Source organism: Mizuhopecten yessoensis, unplaced genomic scaffold, assembly GCF_002113885.1.
Source record: "Mizuhopecten yessoensis strain PY_sf001 unplaced genomic scaffold, ASM211388v2 scaffold11011, whole genome shotgun sequence".
Classification (NCBI taxonomy): domain Eukaryota; kingdom Metazoa; phylum Mollusca; class Bivalvia; order Pectinida; family Pectinidae; genus Mizuhopecten; species Mizuhopecten yessoensis.
In genome coordinates this window covers 303942-327601 of record NW_018408834.1, presented here as the reverse complement: position 1 = coordinate 327601, position 23660 = coordinate 303942, and the positions used below count along the sequence as shown (strand labels likewise).

General features: G+C 35.9%; 2 protein-coding genes across 2 annotated transcripts in view; both read right to left on the bottom strand.

The window, feature by feature from the left end:
- Positions 1-1037: 1037 nt before the first annotated feature.
- Positions 1038-9457, bottom strand: LOC110464594 (probable glutamate receptor). Its single transcript, XM_021519886.1, has 7 exons — positions 9319-9457; positions 8639-8739; positions 7275-7365; positions 5996-6308; positions 5431-5648; positions 3900-4165; positions 1038-2888 (listed from the first exon to the last, which is right to left on the bottom strand). Exons 1-7 carry the CDS (start codon positions 9397-9399, stop codon positions 2456-2458), a joined length of 1503 nt encoding a protein of 500 aa, XP_021375561.1. The 5' UTR covers positions 9400-9457; the 3' UTR covers positions 1038-2455.
- Positions 9422-23660, bottom strand: part of LOC110464580 — a 26726-nt gene continuing 12487 nt past the window's right edge. Inside the window, exons 2-8 of the mRNA XM_021519859.1 lie at positions 17435-17569; positions 16373-16693; positions 15429-15625; positions 14862-15044; positions 13881-14003; positions 9493-9558; positions 9422-9439 (exon numbers count right to left, since the gene is read on the bottom strand). Of these exons, the coding sequence (XP_021375534.1) occupies positions 9422-9439; positions 9493-9558; positions 13881-14003; positions 14862-15044; positions 15429-15625; positions 16373-16693; positions 17435-17555 (1029 nt within the window). The 5' untranslated portion in view covers positions 17556-17569. The remainder of the gene's footprint in view (positions 9440-9492; positions 9559-13880; positions 14004-14861; positions 15045-15428; positions 15626-16372; positions 16694-17434; positions 17570-23660) is intronic.

Genomic DNA, 23660 nt, shown 5'->3' with positions numbered 1-23660 from the left:
GTATTAAACACATTGTTTTAGACGATTACTACAGGTTTAATTTATTTTTATAAAGCGAGTCAGTATCTCAGCGTCTCGTCCCTGACTGCTTCCACGCCATTTACGCCAATCATACCTTATGGATATCATTACTGCTTTTGACTAAGGCATTTTCTGTTGATATTTTAAACCAAATTTACTTTTAAATATAACAAAGCGTTACTCTATATAACTGAATAAAGTAATAACGGCATGTCTATTGTTCATATAGAGAAAGTAAAAAACCAAAGCAAGCCCATGCTAGTGACGCTGTGCTATATCTATTATACTGTATACTAAATAATGGCCATGTGGAATTTAGATTTCGATGATAGAGTATAGTTTTCTTTTCATTCGCAATGATCAATCATGTTAAAACAATATTTGGAATAACAAATGGGAGGTAACTCATTCACCATGACGCTTAACATTAGGCAAGATTCGCAGTTAAGAATGATAAGTGAGAATGTCCCGAAAGGGGAAAAATAATGAAATCGTCATTTATTACAGTAAAGCTCATTCAATAAATTATTGTTCGTTAATACTTTTAGATCTTTACTGCCCATGATATAACAAATAACAATTCCTGCACAACAGCATAGGTAGAGTTCGGATAGGCAGCAATACATTAGGTCCGGGGATCGATCCAGGATGTTTTCGCTTTTATTTTTAATATTTTGTTTCTGTATGCTCAAGTATCGGACAACTAATAATGTATAATACATTGCAAGATATCTAAGATGGATGCATACCTGAAATGAGAAGATAACTTTTACCAGATTTCAATTTCTGATGTGATTTTGACTCTTGTTTATAATTATCAGGAATAATCGTTTTTATATTTATCTATTATTAACATATTATATAATTATACGATATAGAAATATAACATGAAAGGACACAGTACAAACCAGTGGGGAACGAATCAGTTATCACACGCAGTCGTTATAGAACTACACACATGGCACGAAAGCGATTGTCTTAAAACTTTCAAAATATTTTATTCATATGATGTTAACAAATCTTTGATTTGTATCATTTTTATGATTTGTCTGATTTTTGATATATCAAATAAAAAGGCAAATAGGTTGCTATTTTTTACCAGTCTAAAGCTAGCCGTCTGATAAGCCGTTACTTATTTTCCAATGAGGGATTCAAATTATTTCGACTTGTGCGAGTCAACATTCAGTCCCCTATCTCAATTTTCTTTATTGACTCATCAAATGTAGATACGTATATATATATTCAACAAGCTTAATTTTCAAAATGATTAGTTACTGATTATCAAATATAAACTTACTGTTATGTTGATATCAACAACGTCATATTGATAGACATGAACATGGTAAGTAGATTTTTATTGTTAACAAAACATGAAACTTATCACAAAGTTGATAAAAATTATTGTAGGTTGTCAACCTACCTTTATAAAGTGACAATGGCAGTCTTTATTGTGTAGTCAGAAATGTATTAACCATTCAATCATAAATAATCTAAAATTGAAATAAGTGGTACGATAAGCGTGACAATTTCTTTTTCCAGTTATGAACTTTCCCTTTCTTGATAATAGCCTACATGTTTACCCAACATCTGGTGTTTTTATGCTACAGTTGAATCAGTATCAAAGAGCTTGCTTCGAATATCATGGTTTCAGTGATAAGTATTGGCTTCAGACAGAAACACTTACAACAGTATTACACATTGTTTTGAGAGATCCAGGATGAAGTTTTATGTTTGCCATCATGACATCAAACATGATATGTCCTTGTGTAATATGAGGGCCGATCTTTTTGATTATGCTCATAACTGCACCTTGTTGTTCCGCTGTCACTACTACGGTTCTCCATTTTAAGACGTGACACTACTTGGCTTTGACCTTGATTTATATTGCGGGTTGATGCTTATGTTAAATCCCTATATGGGTACGGGTTAACTTTCGTCCTTCCTAATTCTTTCAATTAACGTTCAGCTACCAATGGAAAGACACTTGTGAAAAAAACACTATACCATTACCGATCCCGTTATTAGGGTTTTCATCCTCTGTACCACTACGCCGACTTCGTCCGTGGTACGTAACCAGATATAAGGCTACATCTAATCGAGTGTACCGCCTGTTTGAACGGCAGTACACTAGATACTATTGAAACATATCATCGCTGTTTGTTTAGAGCTATTGCTATATATAATTCAATACACAAGGTAGTTAAATGTTAATTCGTTACATATTTATCAACCAAATGTTAAAGTGACCGAGAAGATGCCCATGGTGCATTGGACAGCCTGATAAATGATACACGACAACCGATAAAAGACACAATGTTACAAGATGTTGGTAAAACAAGTAACATCAATCGAAATAGGCAGTTTATAATCGGACGGAATATAAAATGATTATCAATGAGTAAAATACAAGACATCTTTCCGACTGTCCATTCAGTCAACTTAGGTCCTGTTTATCGTTTGTTTCTAAAGTTCTCTTATTATCTAATTTGTTTACGTTACTGCCTCTTTCTTCTGACTTCATCGCCACGGATCTTCGTCGTTCTGACGTTTCCGGTTCCGGTTTCTGTCTCCCGTCGATATACAAAGTTTGACAATCACGGAATTTCTTATTAGCAACATGGCGGTCTTTGATACTTTGTGATATCAAACAGCTAAATAGTTTGAACCGATACCTCATCAGAAACTCACACAACAGGACCAGGGAAGCGAATGCTATTCCTATCCCAATCAAAATGAAGGCACTATGTACGTCTATAAGCGATATCTCCTTGGCACTCGCCTGTATTGTTTCCTTACAATAATTCACTTTTGGCCAATGTCTGTGTGTGTATATGGAAAATATTCCACTCTCAAGTAATTCCAATATTCTGAAGAAAAAAACATGGAAAATTATATGTATTTCTATAGTGTTGTCAGGTGCCTACCACGTAGTATAAAAATAAAATATCTGAAAATCATTAAATAATTCTTTTAATTGCGTTTTAAAAAAGAGTCATTTCGATGAGGATGTGCATCCAGCCAAATTATAAAACTGAAGAAAAACAATTGAAAAGAAAAACACCATTTTTCATTTTTTTCCCAGCTGAAAACATGGAAATAAAACTATATACATGAGGAAATCTTACGTTCATTGCATGGTATACAGCGAGTCCATTTGGCATGTTATACGGGTTAAGGGGAATCGAGTTTAAAACATGGTTTTAATAGGTCGTTTTCAACAGCTTTCAATTATGTCTTTGCATATCATTCCAACATATAAAGAATGAAAAAGAATCGGTGTATTCACTGCATTGCACGGTAGTAATACGATATATAACTCCAATTAATATAACGGAAATCAAACTCGTATTTGCAGGAATGCTTTAACTAGATGTTTGCATTACTGCAAGCAAGGCAGGCAGATTTTGTTAATCTCGGAACATATCATATTACAGGTTTATATATCTGGGGAACAGCAGGTACAGTAACTCATTATGATTTGAGAACGTTTAAGCGAAGGGCAGTGGTATTTTGTTTTACTAAAGAAAACTATTTTGCAATCTAAACGTATTTACTGGAAATATTTTGGCACAAACTCATTAAGCCCCTTCTTTTTGACAGGAGACTGTTAAGGTTTACTTTGATGTAGGAGACGATTTTTATGTCTGACAGACTGATGCGAGATTGACTTTGTTTGTAGAGACTATTCAAATGATAGGAAAGGGCTGCGCAATCTCAGCTCATTTATTAGAGACGTAAATGTACACAATGATGTACGACATTAAACTATAATTTGTATTTGCAATAAGCTATTGAAGGCCTTTTCAGCAGGGTAAGGAAATGGACTCATTACTACGAAAACCTTTGGCTAATGAGACAGTAAGGGAATCTATACTTACTTATTGGAGAATATGTTGGTGTAAGGCGAGTGATTTGGTAAACCAACACCATACGACATATTTGGAATTTCTTCGCCAACAGTTGTCAAGCGACAGTCGTTCACTCTCCGCATGTCCATGACAACTTTGTCGCCGAAGTAGACATAGTCCTCCTGTAAAATCTTCTGGATATGGATGGCAGGGTCGGGCGAGAGAGCCCGGGGGTCGGACGCATTAGCTTTCACGACACCATCCCAGACCTTTAGATAGACTGGTAATGTCGAATCCTTGTAGCAATATAGAAATGCATATTAAAGGTGGACTAACAGGAAATAAAATCACAACCATTTTTCAGAAACAGCAAAAAACAACAACAACAAAACACGCTCTAATACTGCTGTTTTGCCGAAATCATATACATGTGAATTGAAAAGTTATTATATAAAGATGTCAAAGTTTGTTTAATAAAATATTGAGTTTAATAAGAGATCTGACGACAGGCAATTTCATGGTCAGAGGCTATGTAATGGAAAAAAAATATCATGATCAGTAGCGATATATACAAAGATGTGTTCATGATCAGTAGAGATATACACAAAGATGTGTTCAACCTCTGTAGAGATATTCACAAAGATGTGTTCATGATCAGTAGAGATGTACACAAAGATGTGTTCATGATCAGTAGAGATATACACAAAGATGTGTTCATAATCAGTAGAGATATACACAAAGATGTGTTCATGATCAGTAGAGATGTACACAAAGATGTGTTCATGATCAGTAGAGATATACACAAAGATGTGTTCATAATCAGTAGAAATGTACACAAAAATGTGTTCATCATCTGTAGAGATATGCACAAAGATGTGTTCATGATCAGTAGAGATATACACAAAGATGTGTTCATGATCAGTAGAGATATACACAAAGATGTGTTCATGATCAGTAGAGATATACACAAAGATGTGTTCATAATCAGTAGAGATGAACACAAAGATGTGTTCATGATCAGTAGAGATATTCACAAAGATATGTTCATAATCAATAGTGATGCAATCAAAGAACTGTTAGTAGCGATGTTGTCCAAAGTTCATGTTAAGTAGCGATCTAGTCTAATAACAGTTCATGTTCAGTAGCGATGTTGTTAAAGAAGAGTTCATGTTCAGTAGCGATGTTGTCAAAGAAGAGTTCATGTTCAGATGCAATGTTGTCAAAGAAGAGTTCATGTTCAGTAGCAATGTTGTCAAAGAAGAGTTCATGTGGATATCATTGTAGTCTAAGATAAAGCTCCAATTATTTTTACAATCCTTTTTGTTTTCACTGTTACTTTGTAGAATTGAAATACCTTCATATCTTACCTATACTATCTATTATGATATCTGTAATATTTTTTATTGCATTGGCAATGTACGTTTACTTAACCAATTTTTCGAGTAAGAGTTATGAGAAAAAGTGTTATTCAAACATAGCTAAATCAAAATATCTATATTCAGATGTTAAATTGCAAACGCCTGTCCTGACCCTAAATTTTAATATCTACGTCACCTATTACCTTGAACATGGTGATGAAGTATGTCCCCCCTAAGGTACCCCAGCCATACTCGGACTGTGCAACAAGTTCAGCCAGAGAGTTGAAGGGAAGTTTATCCTTAGCAACCGTGAGGAAGGCAATGAGATTGCCGCTGTAGGTGGCCACCATTATGATTGAGAACAGCCACCAAAAACTGATCAGCGTCCTTCCGGTCTGCGATTCCGGCAGACGGTCACCACCTTAGAAATCAATGAAAGTCTAAATGAACTATGGAGTGTTTTCATATTATCCAAGTATAGTTACAAAAGATAATATTCATTGGTTTAACTAATTACAGTCCAACTTCAATATAACGAATTTACTGTCATGATCATATATATTTCTAATATGATAGCATCATAGTTCATATCACCATGAACAGTACAGTGTCATCACAACGTCGGCAAACCGGTATTTGCCTTTTTGATTACCTTAAGTAAGGGGTATTCCGAAGATAAACCGGAATGCAATACATTACGAAACGGGTATGATTACCTCAACTCAGGGATGTTCCGAATAGAAAGCAGAATGCCATACAGTAAGGTACCTTGAGTAAGAAGTGCCCCAAACATATACCAGAACGTGTTTTGATACGTTCGGTGTTCTTCGTCCTGGTGCCTGTAGAACGGGTTGATTTTCTCCAGGAGTGTTAGTATCAGAGCGGCAAGTGAGAGAGTGATCCAGATACACATGTGCACAATATCAGCAAATGGGTCAATCAAAGTCCGCCATTTAGTTTTGTTGGGATCGGGGCGTTTCATCAAAATGGTTGACGTATCAAAGTAGTATGGATGGGTGAAGTCCATCACCATCTCCCGCCCCGCCTGGATAGATGCCGGTGCTATCATTAAGTCCACCTCCTGGAATGACATTCATTTCACTACATAGGACAAGGGGAGATGAATTATACTTCATTGAAATATGTTCTACTTCCCCTGATATTTGTATCACTCTGTCTGTCCGAAAGTCATTGTCGAATCGCGACAGGTCAGAGAACAGCAACATAATAAAACAAACTGAAAATACTGAACATAATTTTATTCATCTACGTATTATTTTCATTCTAATTGAGATTCGCCAAAGTAGAACTTCGAGATAATTCACACCACCTGAAATAAGTATATTTAATTGTTGAAAAAGCTACAGTGGTCTAAGGGAGATAATCGATTCTTAATCAAAATACTTGTTTTCATCGACATTCTTTTACTTCAGAAAAATTTTAAGGACAGTAAATTTGCAGTGAAACACATTTGTTCTCATTAAGATTAAATGTCCAGCCGATAGTGTTTTCTTCTGTGACTGCGTTATCGAATAACGCGTTTCTTAGCTGCATAGGCGAAAGGAGATTATTTACTCTACATTTGCGAATAACTCCCTTGGANCCCCCCCCCCCCCCCCCCAATTAAAAACATATAATATTGTTTTGTAGAGGACATAATTATTCCCCCTTATACTTGTTGATTAAATGACTTTACTGAGTTTTTAGAAAATAAGAATGAAAACAGCAAAAAACATTATGAATTCAGAAAACATCGTTCGAACTTGAAATCGATGTTAGGAGGGCAAAAAAGCGATGTGTAACAGGGATGTCACTTGTCAATGCTAATTTCATCCTCACAACTTGTTCCTGAAATATTTGTTTAATTTCATATTGAATAAAATCAATGACACTAGATATAGGTTGATAAGAGATACGTAATCATGTGTGATAGATGATATAAGTTTTGTTTGGATACGAGTACTTCATGTGAGAAATGTGATAATATACGACTATGTACATTACTATCTAGTCGCGAACCATTATACTTTACTTGTGAGCGACATACCTCTCTCTGTAACTCTCCAATCATTCCCGTCCAACTTCCGTTGTCGAGCGCGAACCCCCATTCCTTGTCTGCAGGCTCCGTCATTATGTACCTAGTATGAAACTTATCATTTTACTCGAACTTAGAGGAATTATATATAAACACAACTCTACAACGTCGTCATTGAACGGACTAAAAAATAAAACCACTAATGATGTTAAACATGGCGACCAAGCCACTAATCAGGACGGACAATGGAATCTGGTCGATAGAAATCAGGTCATGTCGACGACTCTAACATTCCTTTAAAGTCGATTGAAGGTCCACGAGGCGGTATATATACTGGTTAGGTAATACACAGATACCCAGAGCATGCTAACCAGAAGCAAATTAATCATGATACATAAAGAGGAATCAGATGTGTTACTATTGAGCGATGGGATGTTAATGGCCGTGAAATGGAAGATCCTGAAATAAAAGGTTTTTGAAAGTAAAAGATCGTAAACGATTTATGCAGCAACCAGAATAAGTTGCATCACAAAATGTTGACGTCTTTTAGTGAAGTAAGTAAGTGGTTTGGTTGAATATATTACCATACATTGATGTTTGTAAGGACCCTTATGCAAAGCTTACCACAATGTCTGTAGATGGACCACGCCCTAATAGTATGTTGACCACACACCCACACATTCATTATGTCCTTTTATACATTAGTTGACATTGCACCCTAATTTTAGTATACGTCCCTTACAATTACACGAGTATTTACTTTATTGTTATTGACCACGAACTTATTTATGAAAATTAGAAATATTTATGGCAGGAGGGTAATCACGTTAACTTTGAGTGTATGGATCAGGAGCCTTAAAATGGAAGCTGAAATAATCTATGTCTTTAACTGGATTACGCCCCTTACGCTACATGAAGTTATCACTCACCTTTCTCAAACCCTTTGTGATTTCATCCGTTTCCTAGATGTTGACCAAGCCCTCTCATTATTATATGACGTACTATACAAGGCAATTAACCACAAAATGTTAAGTATGTTTTGAACACAATCAGGAATTGAAACAAACAGTTTAGAGCATGTTACCCGTCCCTATGTTTGGCGAAATGTCTATGATTTCTAACAGCTGGTCTTACTGATTCGGCACATTGTGGCCTAATGAGTTGTTGTCAGCAGTTTAGAGTCGACACACAGGTCATTTACAGTCTCTGCTTGATAAAGAAAAAGGACGTTTTTGAAAGCTCACAAAATAAGTTTTCAAATTCTTTTTGTGTTCAAAACAATCTTCGCCTGTATTTTTCCGACAAAACTGATGAATCCTACTCCAAAACATAAACACCACTGCTCTAATGTTTTACAATAGACTACGTGTTCTTACGTGAAGTTGAGTTGACTGGCAAGTTCATCCAATAGGTCCTGACAGAAGCCGAAGTACACACGAGTACCGTTCACCTCGTATCGGTCCATAAATGGAGGCCACTGTAAGGTCAAAGTAACTTGATGCCTAATATCCAGACATTTATATAAAACTGTTTGATTCGTTAATATATGAATAAGAAGTAAACTTCAAATCAAAAGACCGCCGATTAAGGCACTGTCTGTGAACAACTTCTGGAATTGAGATCAGAAATTGATAATTGTTGGAAGCAGTAAAGGGTGAAATCAAAGTTACTGTCTAAAATAGCTTTGGCACCGCTTTTAGAGAAACAACTGATTTAGCATTGTTCTGCGAGAAATGTGAACAGAGGAAAATAATTGGAATTAAAAAGAAATTCTTATATAGTTAATTATAAATGATGATAAATTCTAAAAATGTTCGAAAGTCCTAAAGCAAATATATTAAATTTTTATTAATTATGTTAAATTTTATATTCATATAGATTTTATTACACTTTTATACCATATACAAATCGTTCTGGCCATATTCGGAGATAAAAACATAAGTATGAAAGATATTATCACATTTATTTATGAATTGAAATCAGGGGTTGTGAGTTATTCAATCCGGAAATAGTTTATATTCAATAGTTACAGCACAAATCAAGGTCAAACACTAACCCAGTTTGTAGTTGCCAGAAACTCGCGCCCGTTAAAGTGGAAGTTTACATTAGGAAAGATATCTCCATACATTGTCCGCATTCCAGAGTTGTTCACGTGCACGTTACCAACCAATTGGAAGCTGCGCCGGTTCCTCGAGTCATTCATCGTCCTTATTTTGCCGCCATGTTTTACCCACATGAGAGTGTAGAGGGAACATTGCGTACAAAGTGGGACGGAGTTCACTTCCTCTACAAACTCCTGTAAAGTTTAAACACAACGTTAACACACTGGAACGAAGCGAAACATGAATTTGACATCATGAAACACCTGGAGAAATATGCATATTGAGATTGCTATGCGTGTATAAATAATTTCGATAATTATTAAAAAAAATATGAAACGAAGTTCCATTGAAGTTGATGTGTCAGCTGAGACTGTGTTGAAATAATGAAAATAAATTTGCTGACGGCTATGATGATATTCTGATTTGGGTAAAATCAAATTCAGGAGGGAAATGGATGCTACAAATATTTTCATTAGAATGAGAGCATCCCTTTAAGAGCTATCTCACGAAATCATTTGTGTAAACGACACAGTCGACGACACAGAAGGAGGGACCCCTTGATTCGAGGCTATACAAAAATGACAGACAAAGACAATGATTCCGAATGAAGGGATGACCAAAGGTCTCTCCGCTCGACTATATTATCCACGTTGGAGTTTTCTTTATTTTTCTTATTCCGTTCCGTCTTTAAACTATCCTTTGAAAAATGACCATACATTTATTTTGTCTTCCTTTAACGTGAAATAACTGAAGCGATCTAAAAACATTCACTTCAAACAAGCAACGCGGCGGACCAGTCCTCAGTTCGTCCTTATTGACAACAGATTATCACTGGTTCAGTTTTATATCCTAATCAATAACCTAGCATACAGACTGAAAATAATCACATCATATTGTTTACTATGACAAAAGTGTGATGCAACTTGTTGAAAAAGATATGAATAAAATGAAAGTGTCATTTTTTTTAACATAGAGCGTGCACGAGTCGGCAAATATCTCATTTCATCAGTTCAAAACATTATATTGACTCGTGTAACTATCCAGTCACGACCAGTGCCTGTGAACATATTGATATAGTAAAGTTTTTGTTGCTTGTGAAACCTACAAAAGGAAAGCAGGATTAAGAATACAAAATCTTCACACTGGATGGGGATATGACGTCACTTGCTATTTATTATTGGAACGCCTGGTAATTTGATATTAAGCATATTATTTATTGACTGTGACTTACGATTTCTATGATTCGCTCCGACATTATCAACAAATATCAACTTTAAAAACAAATAGTAATGATTGGGCATTTATTTACATAACATGACTGAGAAAGCATGATTTAGAATGTAAACGTAGTGAATGGTATTTTAAATGACAATTCAAATACCTGTCAGCCGTTGTATATGTGTCAGTTAATTAAAAACAAAATTGAACTCATGAAATAGTTATATTGTGTATCTTTTGTCAATACAACAATTCTGTGAATGTGAACACACAGCTGTTACCCTGCAATACACACTACCCTGCAATCACAATTTTTACACCTGAAATAACCTAAATAAGTTTTAATTACAGACATATAGTATTACCATTATATCTAATGGATGCATCTGTTGTACTTCACTAGATTTGCTGTGACATTGATGCCAGTGTGTGACATATGCTAACGTCCGTGTTTGGATACGCGCACATTATCAGTGAAACATAGCCACAGTGATACGTTCTTTTTTCTGATTGATATAACGACAGATGCAAGATATTAAATGCACTGGGGTCGCAATGCAAATTATAACGGACAGATAAGCCGACAGGTAAGTATATACATGTTAATTAGAACGCAAATTCCGTTAGATATATTGTATTCATGCATTAATTATTTCTAACTATTCAGGATGAGCAGTGCAGTGTATACCTGGAACATATCATAGATCCACGGTGATGTTGCGCTCTCACATGGAAACGTAAAACACGCGTCCGATTGAGCTCACGCGATGGATTGATAAATAGAACGAACTAGTTTTCGCAACATTGAATCAGAAGAATGACAATAAATTGGAATTGTGTGTGGTATTTGAACAAACTAATAGGGACCAATATAACAACGATGAAAGCATATGCGTTGTAAATTATCACAATTATGATCTGTAATCAATATTTAAACAATGTCAACATCTTTTAACTAAGGTCTGCTTTCAATAAAACACAAATTGTTTCGGCAATAAACCAGAGCATAATCAAGCAAATCTATACTCGAAATGTTTGCTTATCAAACAATACATATCTATCACAAAAACACACAATGTAAGCAATGTATATGTAAGCACTTGCTATAAAGATCTGGACTTCTCCGACGAACACATGAACACAAACCATCGTGGAGCTAACGTGCTGATTGATCGAATATTCACTTTATAGCTATATTAGTTAGTCTTGAAGCTTAGGTTCCAAAACACTTTAATTATGTGGGAAAAATAATGGTTTGATAAGTTTAATTCATGTTCAGATATGTCGATCATTTGTCTTCAAAAACGAATAATTTCTAGAATTATTCACATTTCTGTTATCCATTCTCTTCATTTATGTTTAAAAAAAATCATATTTACCTACAGGAAGACAATAACAATTTCATATGACATTTACCGATATGATAACATTAATGATCATTCAACTGTATCCAAACGTGAAAACATGAATTTCCCGATTGTTAATATGCCTCGGAAATAACCTACAACACTGTATAAAGAATCAGAATTTTCTGATAGATTTGTCCTGTTGACGACATGCTACTTGATCATGACTTTCTACCAAAGAAGTTGCATTTACGTTAAAAGAAAAGAATACGGTCTTAATTTTACAAAATACGTAATGATGAATGATACCGCTGGAGCGAGAAAAGCGTGTGGTTGTTGATCGCCTCATTTGCCTCGAGTTCTTACGTTTAAGAATGTCTTAAATTTTGATGTGCTGTCCTTTCGGTATTTTCGGTTATTGTATTTTCATTATCCAATGTAAATGAACACAACCATCTATTTTTATCGTTGTTCACCGTATTTTACGGAAATTGAAGGTCCATGTTAGGCCTGAGGACATCATTTTCCTAATTCGACAAGACCATGAAACGAGTATTTATACAACTTCGACGATGGAAATCTTTCGAGTGAAAGAGTGATTCGAGTTTCAGACAACACTTAGGAATCAACAGCTTGATATAATTTCATAATTGCATGAAATCATTGTGTAATTCTAGTTTATATTGTTCAGAAAACAAAGCTAACTCATCGTGTTTCTCTGTGTTAATTATGTAATTTGTACACACAAACAGATCATTATTGTAGTTGACATTAATGTCACATCAATTCACTTTTTAATTGACATTTCGGAAACATTCAATCTGAAGCCCTTTTTTTGTGCTCAGATATAGACTCTTTTTCCTTAATAGTTTTCCAGATTTTATATATCAAATTATATGATAATATTAAGTAAATATATGGTCACATATATTGTCACAATGTTAATGCATTCACATCCCTTATATCTGAAACAATTTGAATTTGACGAGACTGACATACTGAATTCACGTTGATATTGGTATCACAGATAAATAAAGTATACAATACGCTAGAATAAACATTACTGTTACATCAAATATGAAGGACCTCAATATTGTTATAAACTCTTCACACCTTTATATAAGTATGGCCATCAAATCTTTGTAACACCTTGATATACCGATCAAAAGTAACAAATAAAACACTAATATATGCTTTTCCCCGAGTTCAATTAGCATAATATCTAATAGATATTAAATTTTGAATTATTAAAATGAATTTCTCAGATCAATTTGGTACACTTAAGATGAATTGTCCATTAAGGTACCAAATCGTACGTAATTTACACCAGGATGTTACAGCTGCAAAACGCCGGTGTCACGCAGCAATCAGTAACGAAACGTACAATATTGAATGGAATTCGAGCTAGAAAATATAATTACTCTTGTGAATAATTGAGATATGTATCCCTACAAGCAGTTCACATAGGGTGTGCACTTTCTGTCAATAAAAAACAGCACAGAAGGTCTGGCTTCGGATGTATCTAGTGAAATGAAAAGTTGAGATTAATCTTTTATAAGGATTCAATAAATGATTTCACGGTCTTCTAAACTTCCAATTAACCTTCGAACAATGACTAAGCCGTAAGTGCACCACACTGCTAGAGTAGATTAAATTCAGAAGGTATGGTAGGTGATCAGAGACAAAAAACAAATATCGCTATTTTAGTACAGTACTACTAAAGATAGTATCTATTATCTTATCTTATAAACACGACAGCTCGGAGCGAGAGTACGACGGTGAGAGAGCGAGATTACAATCTAATAATTATAATTAGTAATTATAAATGTCCAAAAAATGGCCAGAATACGTTTGTAGCGTGATAAAGGGAAGGTTTATAGGACAGATAAACATTGAATTTGATGTAAGAATACTTTTAAATTGTGGACTCCTTTAACTATGCTTGCTGTTACCTCTAATACTTTGTCGAACGATTGTTCGGGTAGAGTAACGTTGGCCCCGTTTGTGGAGACAACTATTTTAGCAGAGGGAATTAAATGCAGGCCATCCTTGTCGAGGAGGGAGGGCATCTTCGTCTGTTGAGATATAATAAAAAATAACACAGTATAGAGTCAACGCACATTGCTATTTGTTATGTATGATGTTCTATAACGACGTACAATTAAGTTTTGTGAGGGCACTGTTAAACATATCACTTTCGACACGCTTTGTTAATTGTGGAATACCGTGAACATCATTGTAGAATGTTAGTCTGTCTCTAGAGAAACACCGATTTAAATTATTTGTATGATATAGGAACGTAAATCCAATTAATTATACTATTTGATCTACTCGATACCAGTTAAAATACGAAATAGCTATCGACGTATCAAATCATGTGACTTTCAGGATAACAAAAAAAAGATGTATTAAATATACTAGCCAGTTTTGAACGGTTACAACTACACGAAGATTATTAAAAGTTAATGTGTAAACATTGTTTATACGATTAATTAGATTCAGTCTGTCATTGAACTTGCTTAATCTTGAATTAATAATGATTGTAAACCAAAAGCCACATTTAACTCCTCGGAACAATAGATAAATATGACGCTGTGCAAACGTCTTCATTTTTATTATCCGTTGTTTAACTCGATTTAAATAATGCCATTAGTTTCACGCACATACTACCCGCAACCCTGCTATTGTCGAAAATAGGCTAATCTATGTTGTCGTCATTTCCCTTGATTATTAACCAGCATTTTAATCTGCAGAAACTGACCTCAAATAATTTGTTGCTGTTTCTGAGAACATGAGAACATAAAAGAATATTTCACTTCATGAAAAGTAAGAATTGTTAAAAAGAAGGGTTCATCCCATGTGAACGTCCTGTTCGATCCTTTTCCGGAAGAAGTTATGCAATAGAAGGTGTGTACTGTAGAACAGTGACTTACATCTTGGTTATTTAATTTTACAGCACAGCGATGGAGATTGAATACAGCCACATTGTCAAGGTCATAACTGTAAGCTCCAACGTCTTGGTCAAGGTCAGAAGAGCTTGTGATGATAAACCACCTTGACCTTTGTCGCATTGCAGTCTGGTGCTTGTGGATCCGCATGTGATCAAATAAATTCGCCTGGAAAGGAAAACAATCAATCTGCTTAACAATCGGAAACGGATACACAGGCACAGAACATTGTACAGCCATTCACTTCCTTTGACATGCAATGACTAAATATCACAAAACATTTATACCAAGTGAGAGCTATTGCAGCATTAGTGGCAAACTCATCGTCAATGAACTCGTTCATAGGCAATTCTAACACATTCTTGACAATAACAAGATTATATTCCCTAATGCACATAAGAACTTCAGTGTAGGAGGAGGGTTAGGGTTAGGGTTAGGGTAGTATACAATGTAGTATCTTAACACAACAAAACTCTTTACTAAGACTGATGTTTATCATGTCATTGACAAGAAACAGGTTTCGAATGCCATAAGTGCAACGTTCCGACCTACCCTGTTTAGGACACGCTGGACACACCGGACTTGACAGATGACAGTGATATTGACCCCTTTTTCGTCAAAACTTTCGTAAATATCGTCAAGCAATGTGCGGTTGTTTGATTGCACCATGTGGATTTCATGTTCTGGGTAGGACATCACAAATATACCTTGTCTGTTCAGTGACATAATCAGCTCATCTACCATCGACTCTGGTAAGAAAACAGAAACCATACTTATGTATACTGTTTGGTTTATCTATATCAATTCACCAATGGAGATTCGGGTAAAGAACAGTTACTGTTTCTCACGGGATATTATCGTAAGAGGCGACTAATGTGTCTCCTGCAACATCGTTTTTTTCTGTGTTTTCTACTAAGGGGACATTTAAGAAACCAAAACTAACCCATTATATGTATTGCTATATTTGGGATCTATGTATTTGTCACAGCTTCCCTACCTTTTCGATTCGGTAGTGTCTAATCCACAAAAAATGGATTAATAGTAACTTTATATACCTCAGTCACAATGTAAGTCGGATCATACACACGTATATATTATGTCAAGGCATTTGCATTTCGACATTGTCACCATCATCAATTGTTTGAAATTGAATGGATTTTCCCTAGCTATGAATTAGAAAATTTTACGAACTTGCGTTATGACTGTAATGAGCATTTTTTGTGTGTTCAACGTGTATGTATATTGATTTGAACTGATGTAAATCGTAACTATTTGACATGTATGTGTATGCTCTTTAAATTATAGGTTATATCTAATAACAGGTTAATATTCAAGTTGCTTTCGAAACTCTCAACAATTGCAGACAACACGACGTCGGGTAAAACGATGCAATGAAGAAAACTGTATTTCAAAACTGATTTGATACAACTTTTTATATTACAGGATTATATTACACTGATATGTAATACGTAACAACACCAAACAGTATAACTTACCAGCCTCTACGTCATAGATGATGGCCACAGACTTCCACTGCAGGCTCTGGGTGATGTTACGTATTGTTTCCAGTGTCGCTGACGTGTACAGTTGTGACGTCACCTTTGGACGATTGACATCTATTCCAAGTTTGTTGTCATGATAAATTATGGTGGAAGACGTTTGAAGTGCTTGATCACTTCTGGATCTCATGGATAATGTTTCCGGTGAGTAGACGGCTATCACGCTAGATGGCTGGTTAGAAGCCATGGCGGCCCAAATACCAAGCCCTTGCCGACAGACTAGTAACATGTCCAAGCTGGTGTTACGGAAACCTGAAACTAAGCGAAGACAGTTTGTCCAAGGGTTACATGGAATTTTATAGGAATTCTTGTCGTTTATGTACACAACGTATTAGCTCTTAGTACAAAAGGGAAAAGAATAACTGTAATTTATATTTACAGAATCTTCCTTAAGGCCTTACAAGAATAACATTTCATATTTTTATTCTGAAAATATTTTTACTCTCGGAGATATCTTAAAATGAAACAGTGTGATATGATTGACTGAAAAATAACTGCATAATTGCCTTAATGTACATATCACTGTGAACCTATAGATACTACAACAGAAACTCAATGATAAATTGCAGTACAGTAATATATATTTAACACATTTGTTGTGGTTATAGCGGCTTACAATCTCGGAGGTGAAATGTTGTACGAAACATGTTAACTATTTTGGTATTTTAGATACCGGTCAAGTCTGAGCATGAGTACAGCTAATAACCTAAACATATCGAGCAAAAATGTTCATGACAGAGGAACACAACGGAGCGAATCCGCAAACCTGGTCACTCAGTTTTTGACATTTCGCCAATCAGTGTGAATGAAGTATTCATCAATGGGTTGATTAGGACATGCATTTTATCAACAGGGATTTTGTCTTGATAGAACTTGAATTTCATTACAATTAATTACATTAGCGAATCGTTAACATTCTGATAAACGATCTAGTGTATTCTTTTTTATTATGTTCAAGACAGAATGGCAGGCAACACGTATACAGTAGACTATGTTTACCTTTTTGATGAACCTGGAAGGGCTCATTTATATCCACGTCGACCCACGTGACCAATACTTCAGCAACGTCCGGTCGGGTACTTATCAGCCGTAGTGCGTACTTAGATTGATAGTCCGACATGCTATCCACCACGCCTGAAAGTGAAATGAAAAAAACCCTTAAAAGACGGTTTGACCGATAACCTCAAACATTAAACTTAACAGGTTTATATTAACAAACAGTTACGCATCATATACCGTCATTTCTGAAAAAGAACGATGAACTTCCAACAGATTACTTTACCAATCTTGAGTACATGGTTTATTCCATGTAATCAAGATTTCTCTCGCATGAAGGCCCCTGTGCTTCTATCAATGCAAATAAGGTTTTGGGTAATTTCTCTTACTTATGAACACATCATTTTGAATGCAAATACGGATGCTGTGTTTACAGATTGCTCTGTTTGTTTGTTTGTTTGTTTATGTTTAACGGCCCATCGACGGCTGTGGTCATTTAGGGCCATGGTGATTTATTTATTTATTTTACTTTTTTAACAAACATGTGAAAAGCGAAGATAAAATCAGATAAAATGGTTCATTTTAAAAGTATTCGCATTGTATGTGTAGATAATAAAAAATAATAAAAGGGGGTTAAAATAATAAAAGAGATAACGAATAGATGATATGGAATATGCGATATATATATAACGTCAAAAATGATAAGGTGGGTTAAAAGACATCAGAGTCTATAAAATAGACCGATGTCTTTCAAATAGTTAAATAATGCCTTCGAATCCACGGAACTGAAAAGTGTTTTCATATCCGGGACTCGGAAGTAGTTATCACGAATGTGTTTAAAATCGGAACATTCTATTAAAAAATGCTCCACTGTAAATGGAGTGTCACATGCGTGGCATGAAGGTATATCTTCTCGTTTTAAAAGGTACGAATGAGTAGGATATGTGTGCCCAGTGCGGAGCCGAGCGAGGACAACTTCCTCTCTACGATCTTTCCGACTGGGAATAGATGTTTTAAGTTTCGGTTGTATCTTAAAAAGTTTGTTGTTGGTCTCCAGAGACCAGCGTTTCTGCCATTCATTTTGAATGGCTGTACGAATAGTAGGTTTAAAATCTGTGTATGGTAGTTTGATATTTGTTTGTTCGAGATTCAATGCATTTTTTGCTTCCCTGTCAGCAAATTCGTTGCCTTTTATTCCGACATGGCTCGGAATCCATAGTAAAGTTATTTTAGACTTTTTTAATATACGAGATATTCGATGAGCAAGGTTTTGTACGATTGTGTTTTTAGGATCTCGTAACTGTAAACTCTGTAGGACAGATAGAGAGTCTGAACAAATAATTGCCTTTTTAATGCGGTGTTCATCGATATGGTCGAGGGCCAAACCAATGGCGCATGCTTCAGCAGAAAAGATGGAGGCGCCGTCTGGTAGTCGGACTGAAGTGCAAGTATTGGCAGTACAGCAGGCTGCTGCCACTTTCTCACCTTCTTTGGAGCCATCGGTGTAAAGTTGTGTATGAGAAGGGTAATTCGAAATGCATTCCCGAAAGGAGGATTTGTGTTCTTCGGGCATAACACTTGATTTCCCTCGCTCATGTAATGTAAAGTTAAAATCGGGGGTTTGAATGGTCCACGGAGGAACATCAGATATGTTAAATTCAGCTATGTCCGTCAATTTTATGTTGAGTTCTTGCAGGAAATTCAAAATTCGGATACCAAATGTTGGCAGAAGTTTTTGGTTTTGCGTAAATATGTTTTGGTATTTGGGGTTGAATACTTGGTTGAAAGCAGGATTTTTAGGGTTTGATTTTAATTGAGTTGCAAATTGTAATGAAAGTTTTATTCTTCTGTCATAAAGGGATGGTTCATTTGCTTCCACGTACAGGCTTTTTACAGGTGTTGTTCGAAAAGCTCCCAGGGCAAGACGTAGCCCTTGGTTATGGATTGGATCTAGCATCTGAAGGTACGAACTGCGCGCTGACCCGTATACCATAGAACCATAATCCAGTTTTGTTCGAATAAGTGATCTGTATAGGCGCAAAAGCATTTCACGATCCGCTCCCCAATCAGTATGAGAAAGGACTCGTATAATGTTTAACGCCTTGGAACACTTATCCTTCAGATACTTTATATGTGGTATGAAAGAGAGTTTCGAATCAAAAATGAGGCCGAGAAATTTAGTCTGTTCAACAACAGGAATTCTAGTGCCATCGAGTGTTAGATTTGGGTCATTGTGTGCTTTTCGTTTTTGACAGAAATGCATGCACACAGTTTTGGATTTAGAGAATTTGAAGCCGTTTTCGTCTGCCCAATTTTGTAGTTTGTTTAAACTCTGTTGAAGTTGTCGTTCTATCGTGTGCATGTTCTTAGATCTGTAACAGATCAAGAAGTCATCCACAAATAACGACCCTTCTGTTGATTGACCAAGACATTTGACTATATCATTGATTTTAAGACCAAACAGTGTGACTGATAGGATTCCACCCTGTGGGACTCCCATTTCCTGTTTAGACGTTTCAGAAAAAGTTGAACCAACACGGACTTTGAAGTGTCTATCTGATAGGTAATTAGATATAAAATTGGGAAGGTTTCCACGTACGCCAAGGTCGTGAAGATCTTTCATGATGCCATACTGCCATGTAGTATCATAGGCCTTCTCAAGATCGAAGAACACAGCGACAAGGTGTTCTTTCTTGGCGAAAGCCTCTCGAATGAACGTCTCTAATCTGATGAGATGGTCATTTGTCCCTCTTCTATTTCTAAAGCCACTTTGAAGAGGGGATATTATATCGTTGGCCTCAAGAAACCAAACCAGTCTAGTGTTTATCATTCGTTCTAAAGTTTTACATACACAACTAGTCAGAGAGATAGGACGATAGTTGTTTGGGTCAGTAGCATCCTTTCCCGGTTTTGGGATAGGTATAATTGTGGAGTTCTTCCACGAATCGGGAATCTTTCCGGAAGCGTAAACTTGGTTGAATATGTAAAGAAGGCATGTTAGTGAAGAGTCCGGTAAGTGCTTTAGAAATTGATATGGAATATCATCAGGACCTGAAGCAGTGTCCTGTGATTTTCTAAGCGAATCAACAAGTTCTGGTAGGGTAAATTGTTCATTATAACTTTCTTTGTTTGATGATTTGAAATTGAGCCGTTTCTTTTCTCTCTTTTTTTTCAAAGACTGGAATTTTTGGGAGTGGTTTAAAGGGGATGAGTTTTTAGCTATGTTTTTTGCAAATGCATCAGCAATTTCAGTTATAGACGAGAAAATTTTGTTTTTATTAATGAGGTGGGAGGATGTTGCCTTTTTCTTTTTCCCACTTATTTTCCGAATCATATCCCATACTTTTTTTGAGGACGTGTTTGATGATATCTTGGATACATATTCTCTCCAGCTGTTTCTTTTGTCAATTTTAATTGATCGCCGAGCCTTTGCCCGCCAAATTTTAAATTCACTGTAGTTTGAAGCAGTTGGGCAATTGAAGTAGCGTCTTAGAGCAGCTGCCCGATTACTGCGTGTTTTAAAAGATTCTTCAGATAAAAGGAACTTCGTAGGTTTTGGAGCGGATTTTGGAATTGTCTTTTGGGCAATAGAAGTGAGTGTTTCAGTAAAAGTTTTGATAGGGTCGTCGAGGTTAGTAAAATTGTCTATGGTTAGTTTTTCAATGCACATGTGTTGGAATTGGGCCCAATCTGCTTTGTGCATATTCCATCGAGGTAGAGGATCATCAAGAGGAGTCCCAATATTCTGAAGAAAAATTGGGAAGTGGTCACTCCCACAAAGATCATCATTTACCCTCCAGTCATAGTCAAGTAAAATGGATGGATGGCATAATGATAGATCAATGTGGGTACGAGAGCCTGTAGCAGGGTGTAAATAAGTAGGGGTATTGTTGTTAAAAAGGCACAAGTTGTTTTTATCTATAAATTCCTCAATACGTCTTCCTCTCTCGTCTGTGTTGGGAGAGCCCCACAGGCTATTATGACCATTAAAATCACCGAGGATTATGAATGGTGTTGGGAGCTGGGAGACGAGATTATTGAGTTGCTCACAAGTGAAAACAATACTCGGAGGGAGATAAATTGAACAGACGGTTATTTGTCTGTGTAATGTTGCACAGACAGCAACAGCCTGTAAATTTGTGTTTAACTTGATCATTCTGTGAGGAATATTTTTATGGACAGCTACCGCTGCGCCACCTGCTGCTCTGCTAACTACAGTTGGAATGTTAGTGTAGAGTGAGAAATTTCTAAGCGTGATTGGGTTTTTGAGCATGATTTCTTGTAGACAAAAAATGGCGGGGCTAAATTCTTTTGATAGATTCTGAAATTCTTCTATATTTGCCTTTAATCCGCGGATGTTCCATTGGATAATTGTATTATTTATCTTTTGCTATTTTGACTGGATTTCGATGGAGTCGAAGCACGAAGCGCTGAGGCATTCATCTCCATCTCATCATCGAAATCTAAGAGGACATTGAACCGATTTGTCGGGTCCTCTGATCCTTTGCCAAAGGTGACATTCAGATCAGATTGCTCTGTTATCGGACCAGAGTATGCATGGGGTCAGTAGACATCACTTAAGCAGCATATTCATGTCCAGCAGTTGGGTCGAAATAATATTCAAATGACACCTACATAACACTACACAAACATGTCTATCCTTCCCTGGTCTGGTAAAAGAGGTAAATGATAAAAGGATAAGTTAGAAATATACCAATGTCCCTTGGTTTGGAGTAAAACTTTATGACATTCTGGTTATATTATAGCTGACATTCATATATCTTAATGTCCCTGGTTTGGGAGTGGATTTATATGATAATACTACTCTAACAGAAATTAAGATCACCTGCTATCCGTGGTTATGAAAGACATCTAGAATGTATATGACAATAAGGTTATAACAGACAGGTAGAGTTATAGGATACTAGGGCTATAACAGAAATTCAGATCACCCGATGCCCGTGGCCAAGAAGGATATCTATATGACAAACGGGTTATATTAGACATAAACATTACATGATGTCCCTCCTTCCGTTTTATTGTCTCTTGTCTAGAACAGTCATCTAAGTCAGTCTAAACATTCCAGGATAGTGGGTACCAGAAGACTCATTGATTTTGTATGTATTTTATTAATTTTTATTAAAATCAGGAGGCTTGTTTATTAGTAGAGAAAAGCGACCCTGTTTAATTGTTCTGAACAGACATCGACTAAAACATTAATTAAGTTGTTTTTACAGATAAATTGCATTCCTAGATTAAAAAGTATTCTCTAGGGTATTGTTGTGATAACATTGACTAAAAAAGTATTCTCTAAGGACATTTTGTGATGTTTTGGTAAGATATTGTCAGCTTCTTGTATTAGTAGCAGTACGTTAACTACACAATTGATCAGCACGTTATTGTGATTAAACTGATGACACTCGATCAGGATACCAGATGACCTCGAGATTCAGCTAATGGCTAGTGTAAGAAGACATCTCCCTGGTGACGAGCGTTTTACCATCAAAGGGTTGTTTGCAACTAGGTATATCTGTAAGATACGAACGCCTCCGGTGCAACGGCGATAGGAGATTACCAGATTATTAACAATACATAACTAAAGCAAAATCAATATACTTATCACAACAAATCTAAAAAAGAACTTTTTTTTACGTCGATAATACTTAAGTTTTTTTGAAGTTGTAAGTATGTTCTGTAATCAAATTTTGTAATAAACACGCTTTCTGTACAAAAAGTATGTATGAGTTTATTTAATATTGTCATCTTTAATATCATTTGTTAAATGGGATGGATCATATATATCTGACTAAAAAAAACAGCTATAAAGACTACGAATACCTCTAATGACTTCTATCAGGAAACAATCCGTTATAAAATCAGCAATATCATTTCAACACATGAAGGTTACAGTAGACGTGCTGTGTCACGCTGTATGGTATTGTACAGCACTAACATTTCAACCCTTGAAGGTTAGAGTAGACTTTCTGTAACACGCTGTATGGTATTGTACATCACTAACATTTCAACCCTTGAAGGTTACAGTAGACTTGCTATTGCGTGTTGTATGGTATTGTACAGCACTAACATTTCAACCCGTGAAGGTTACAGCAGACGTGCTGTGTCACGCTGTATGTTATTGTACATCACTAACATTTCAACCCTTGGATGTTAGAGTAGACTTGATGTAACACGCTGTATGTTATTGTACAGCACTAACATTGTAATCCTT

What these genes read in the sequence shown, in the direction of transcription:
- LOC110464594 (XM_021519886.1), bottom strand. Translation starts at nt 9,399, where the DNA reads ATGCGGACAATGTATGGAGATATCTTTCCTAATGTAAACTTCCACTTT. An exon ending in TTCTGGCAACTACAAACTGG is followed by an intron (nt 8,740 to 9,318) that starts GTTAGTGTTTGA and finishes TTGACCTTACAG; the next exon opens with TGGCCTCCATTTATGGACCG. An exon ending in ACTTCATCACCATGTTCAAG is followed by an intron (nt 4,166 to 5,430) that starts GTAATAGGTGAC and finishes TATTGCTACAAG; the next exon opens with GATTCGACATTACCAGTCTA.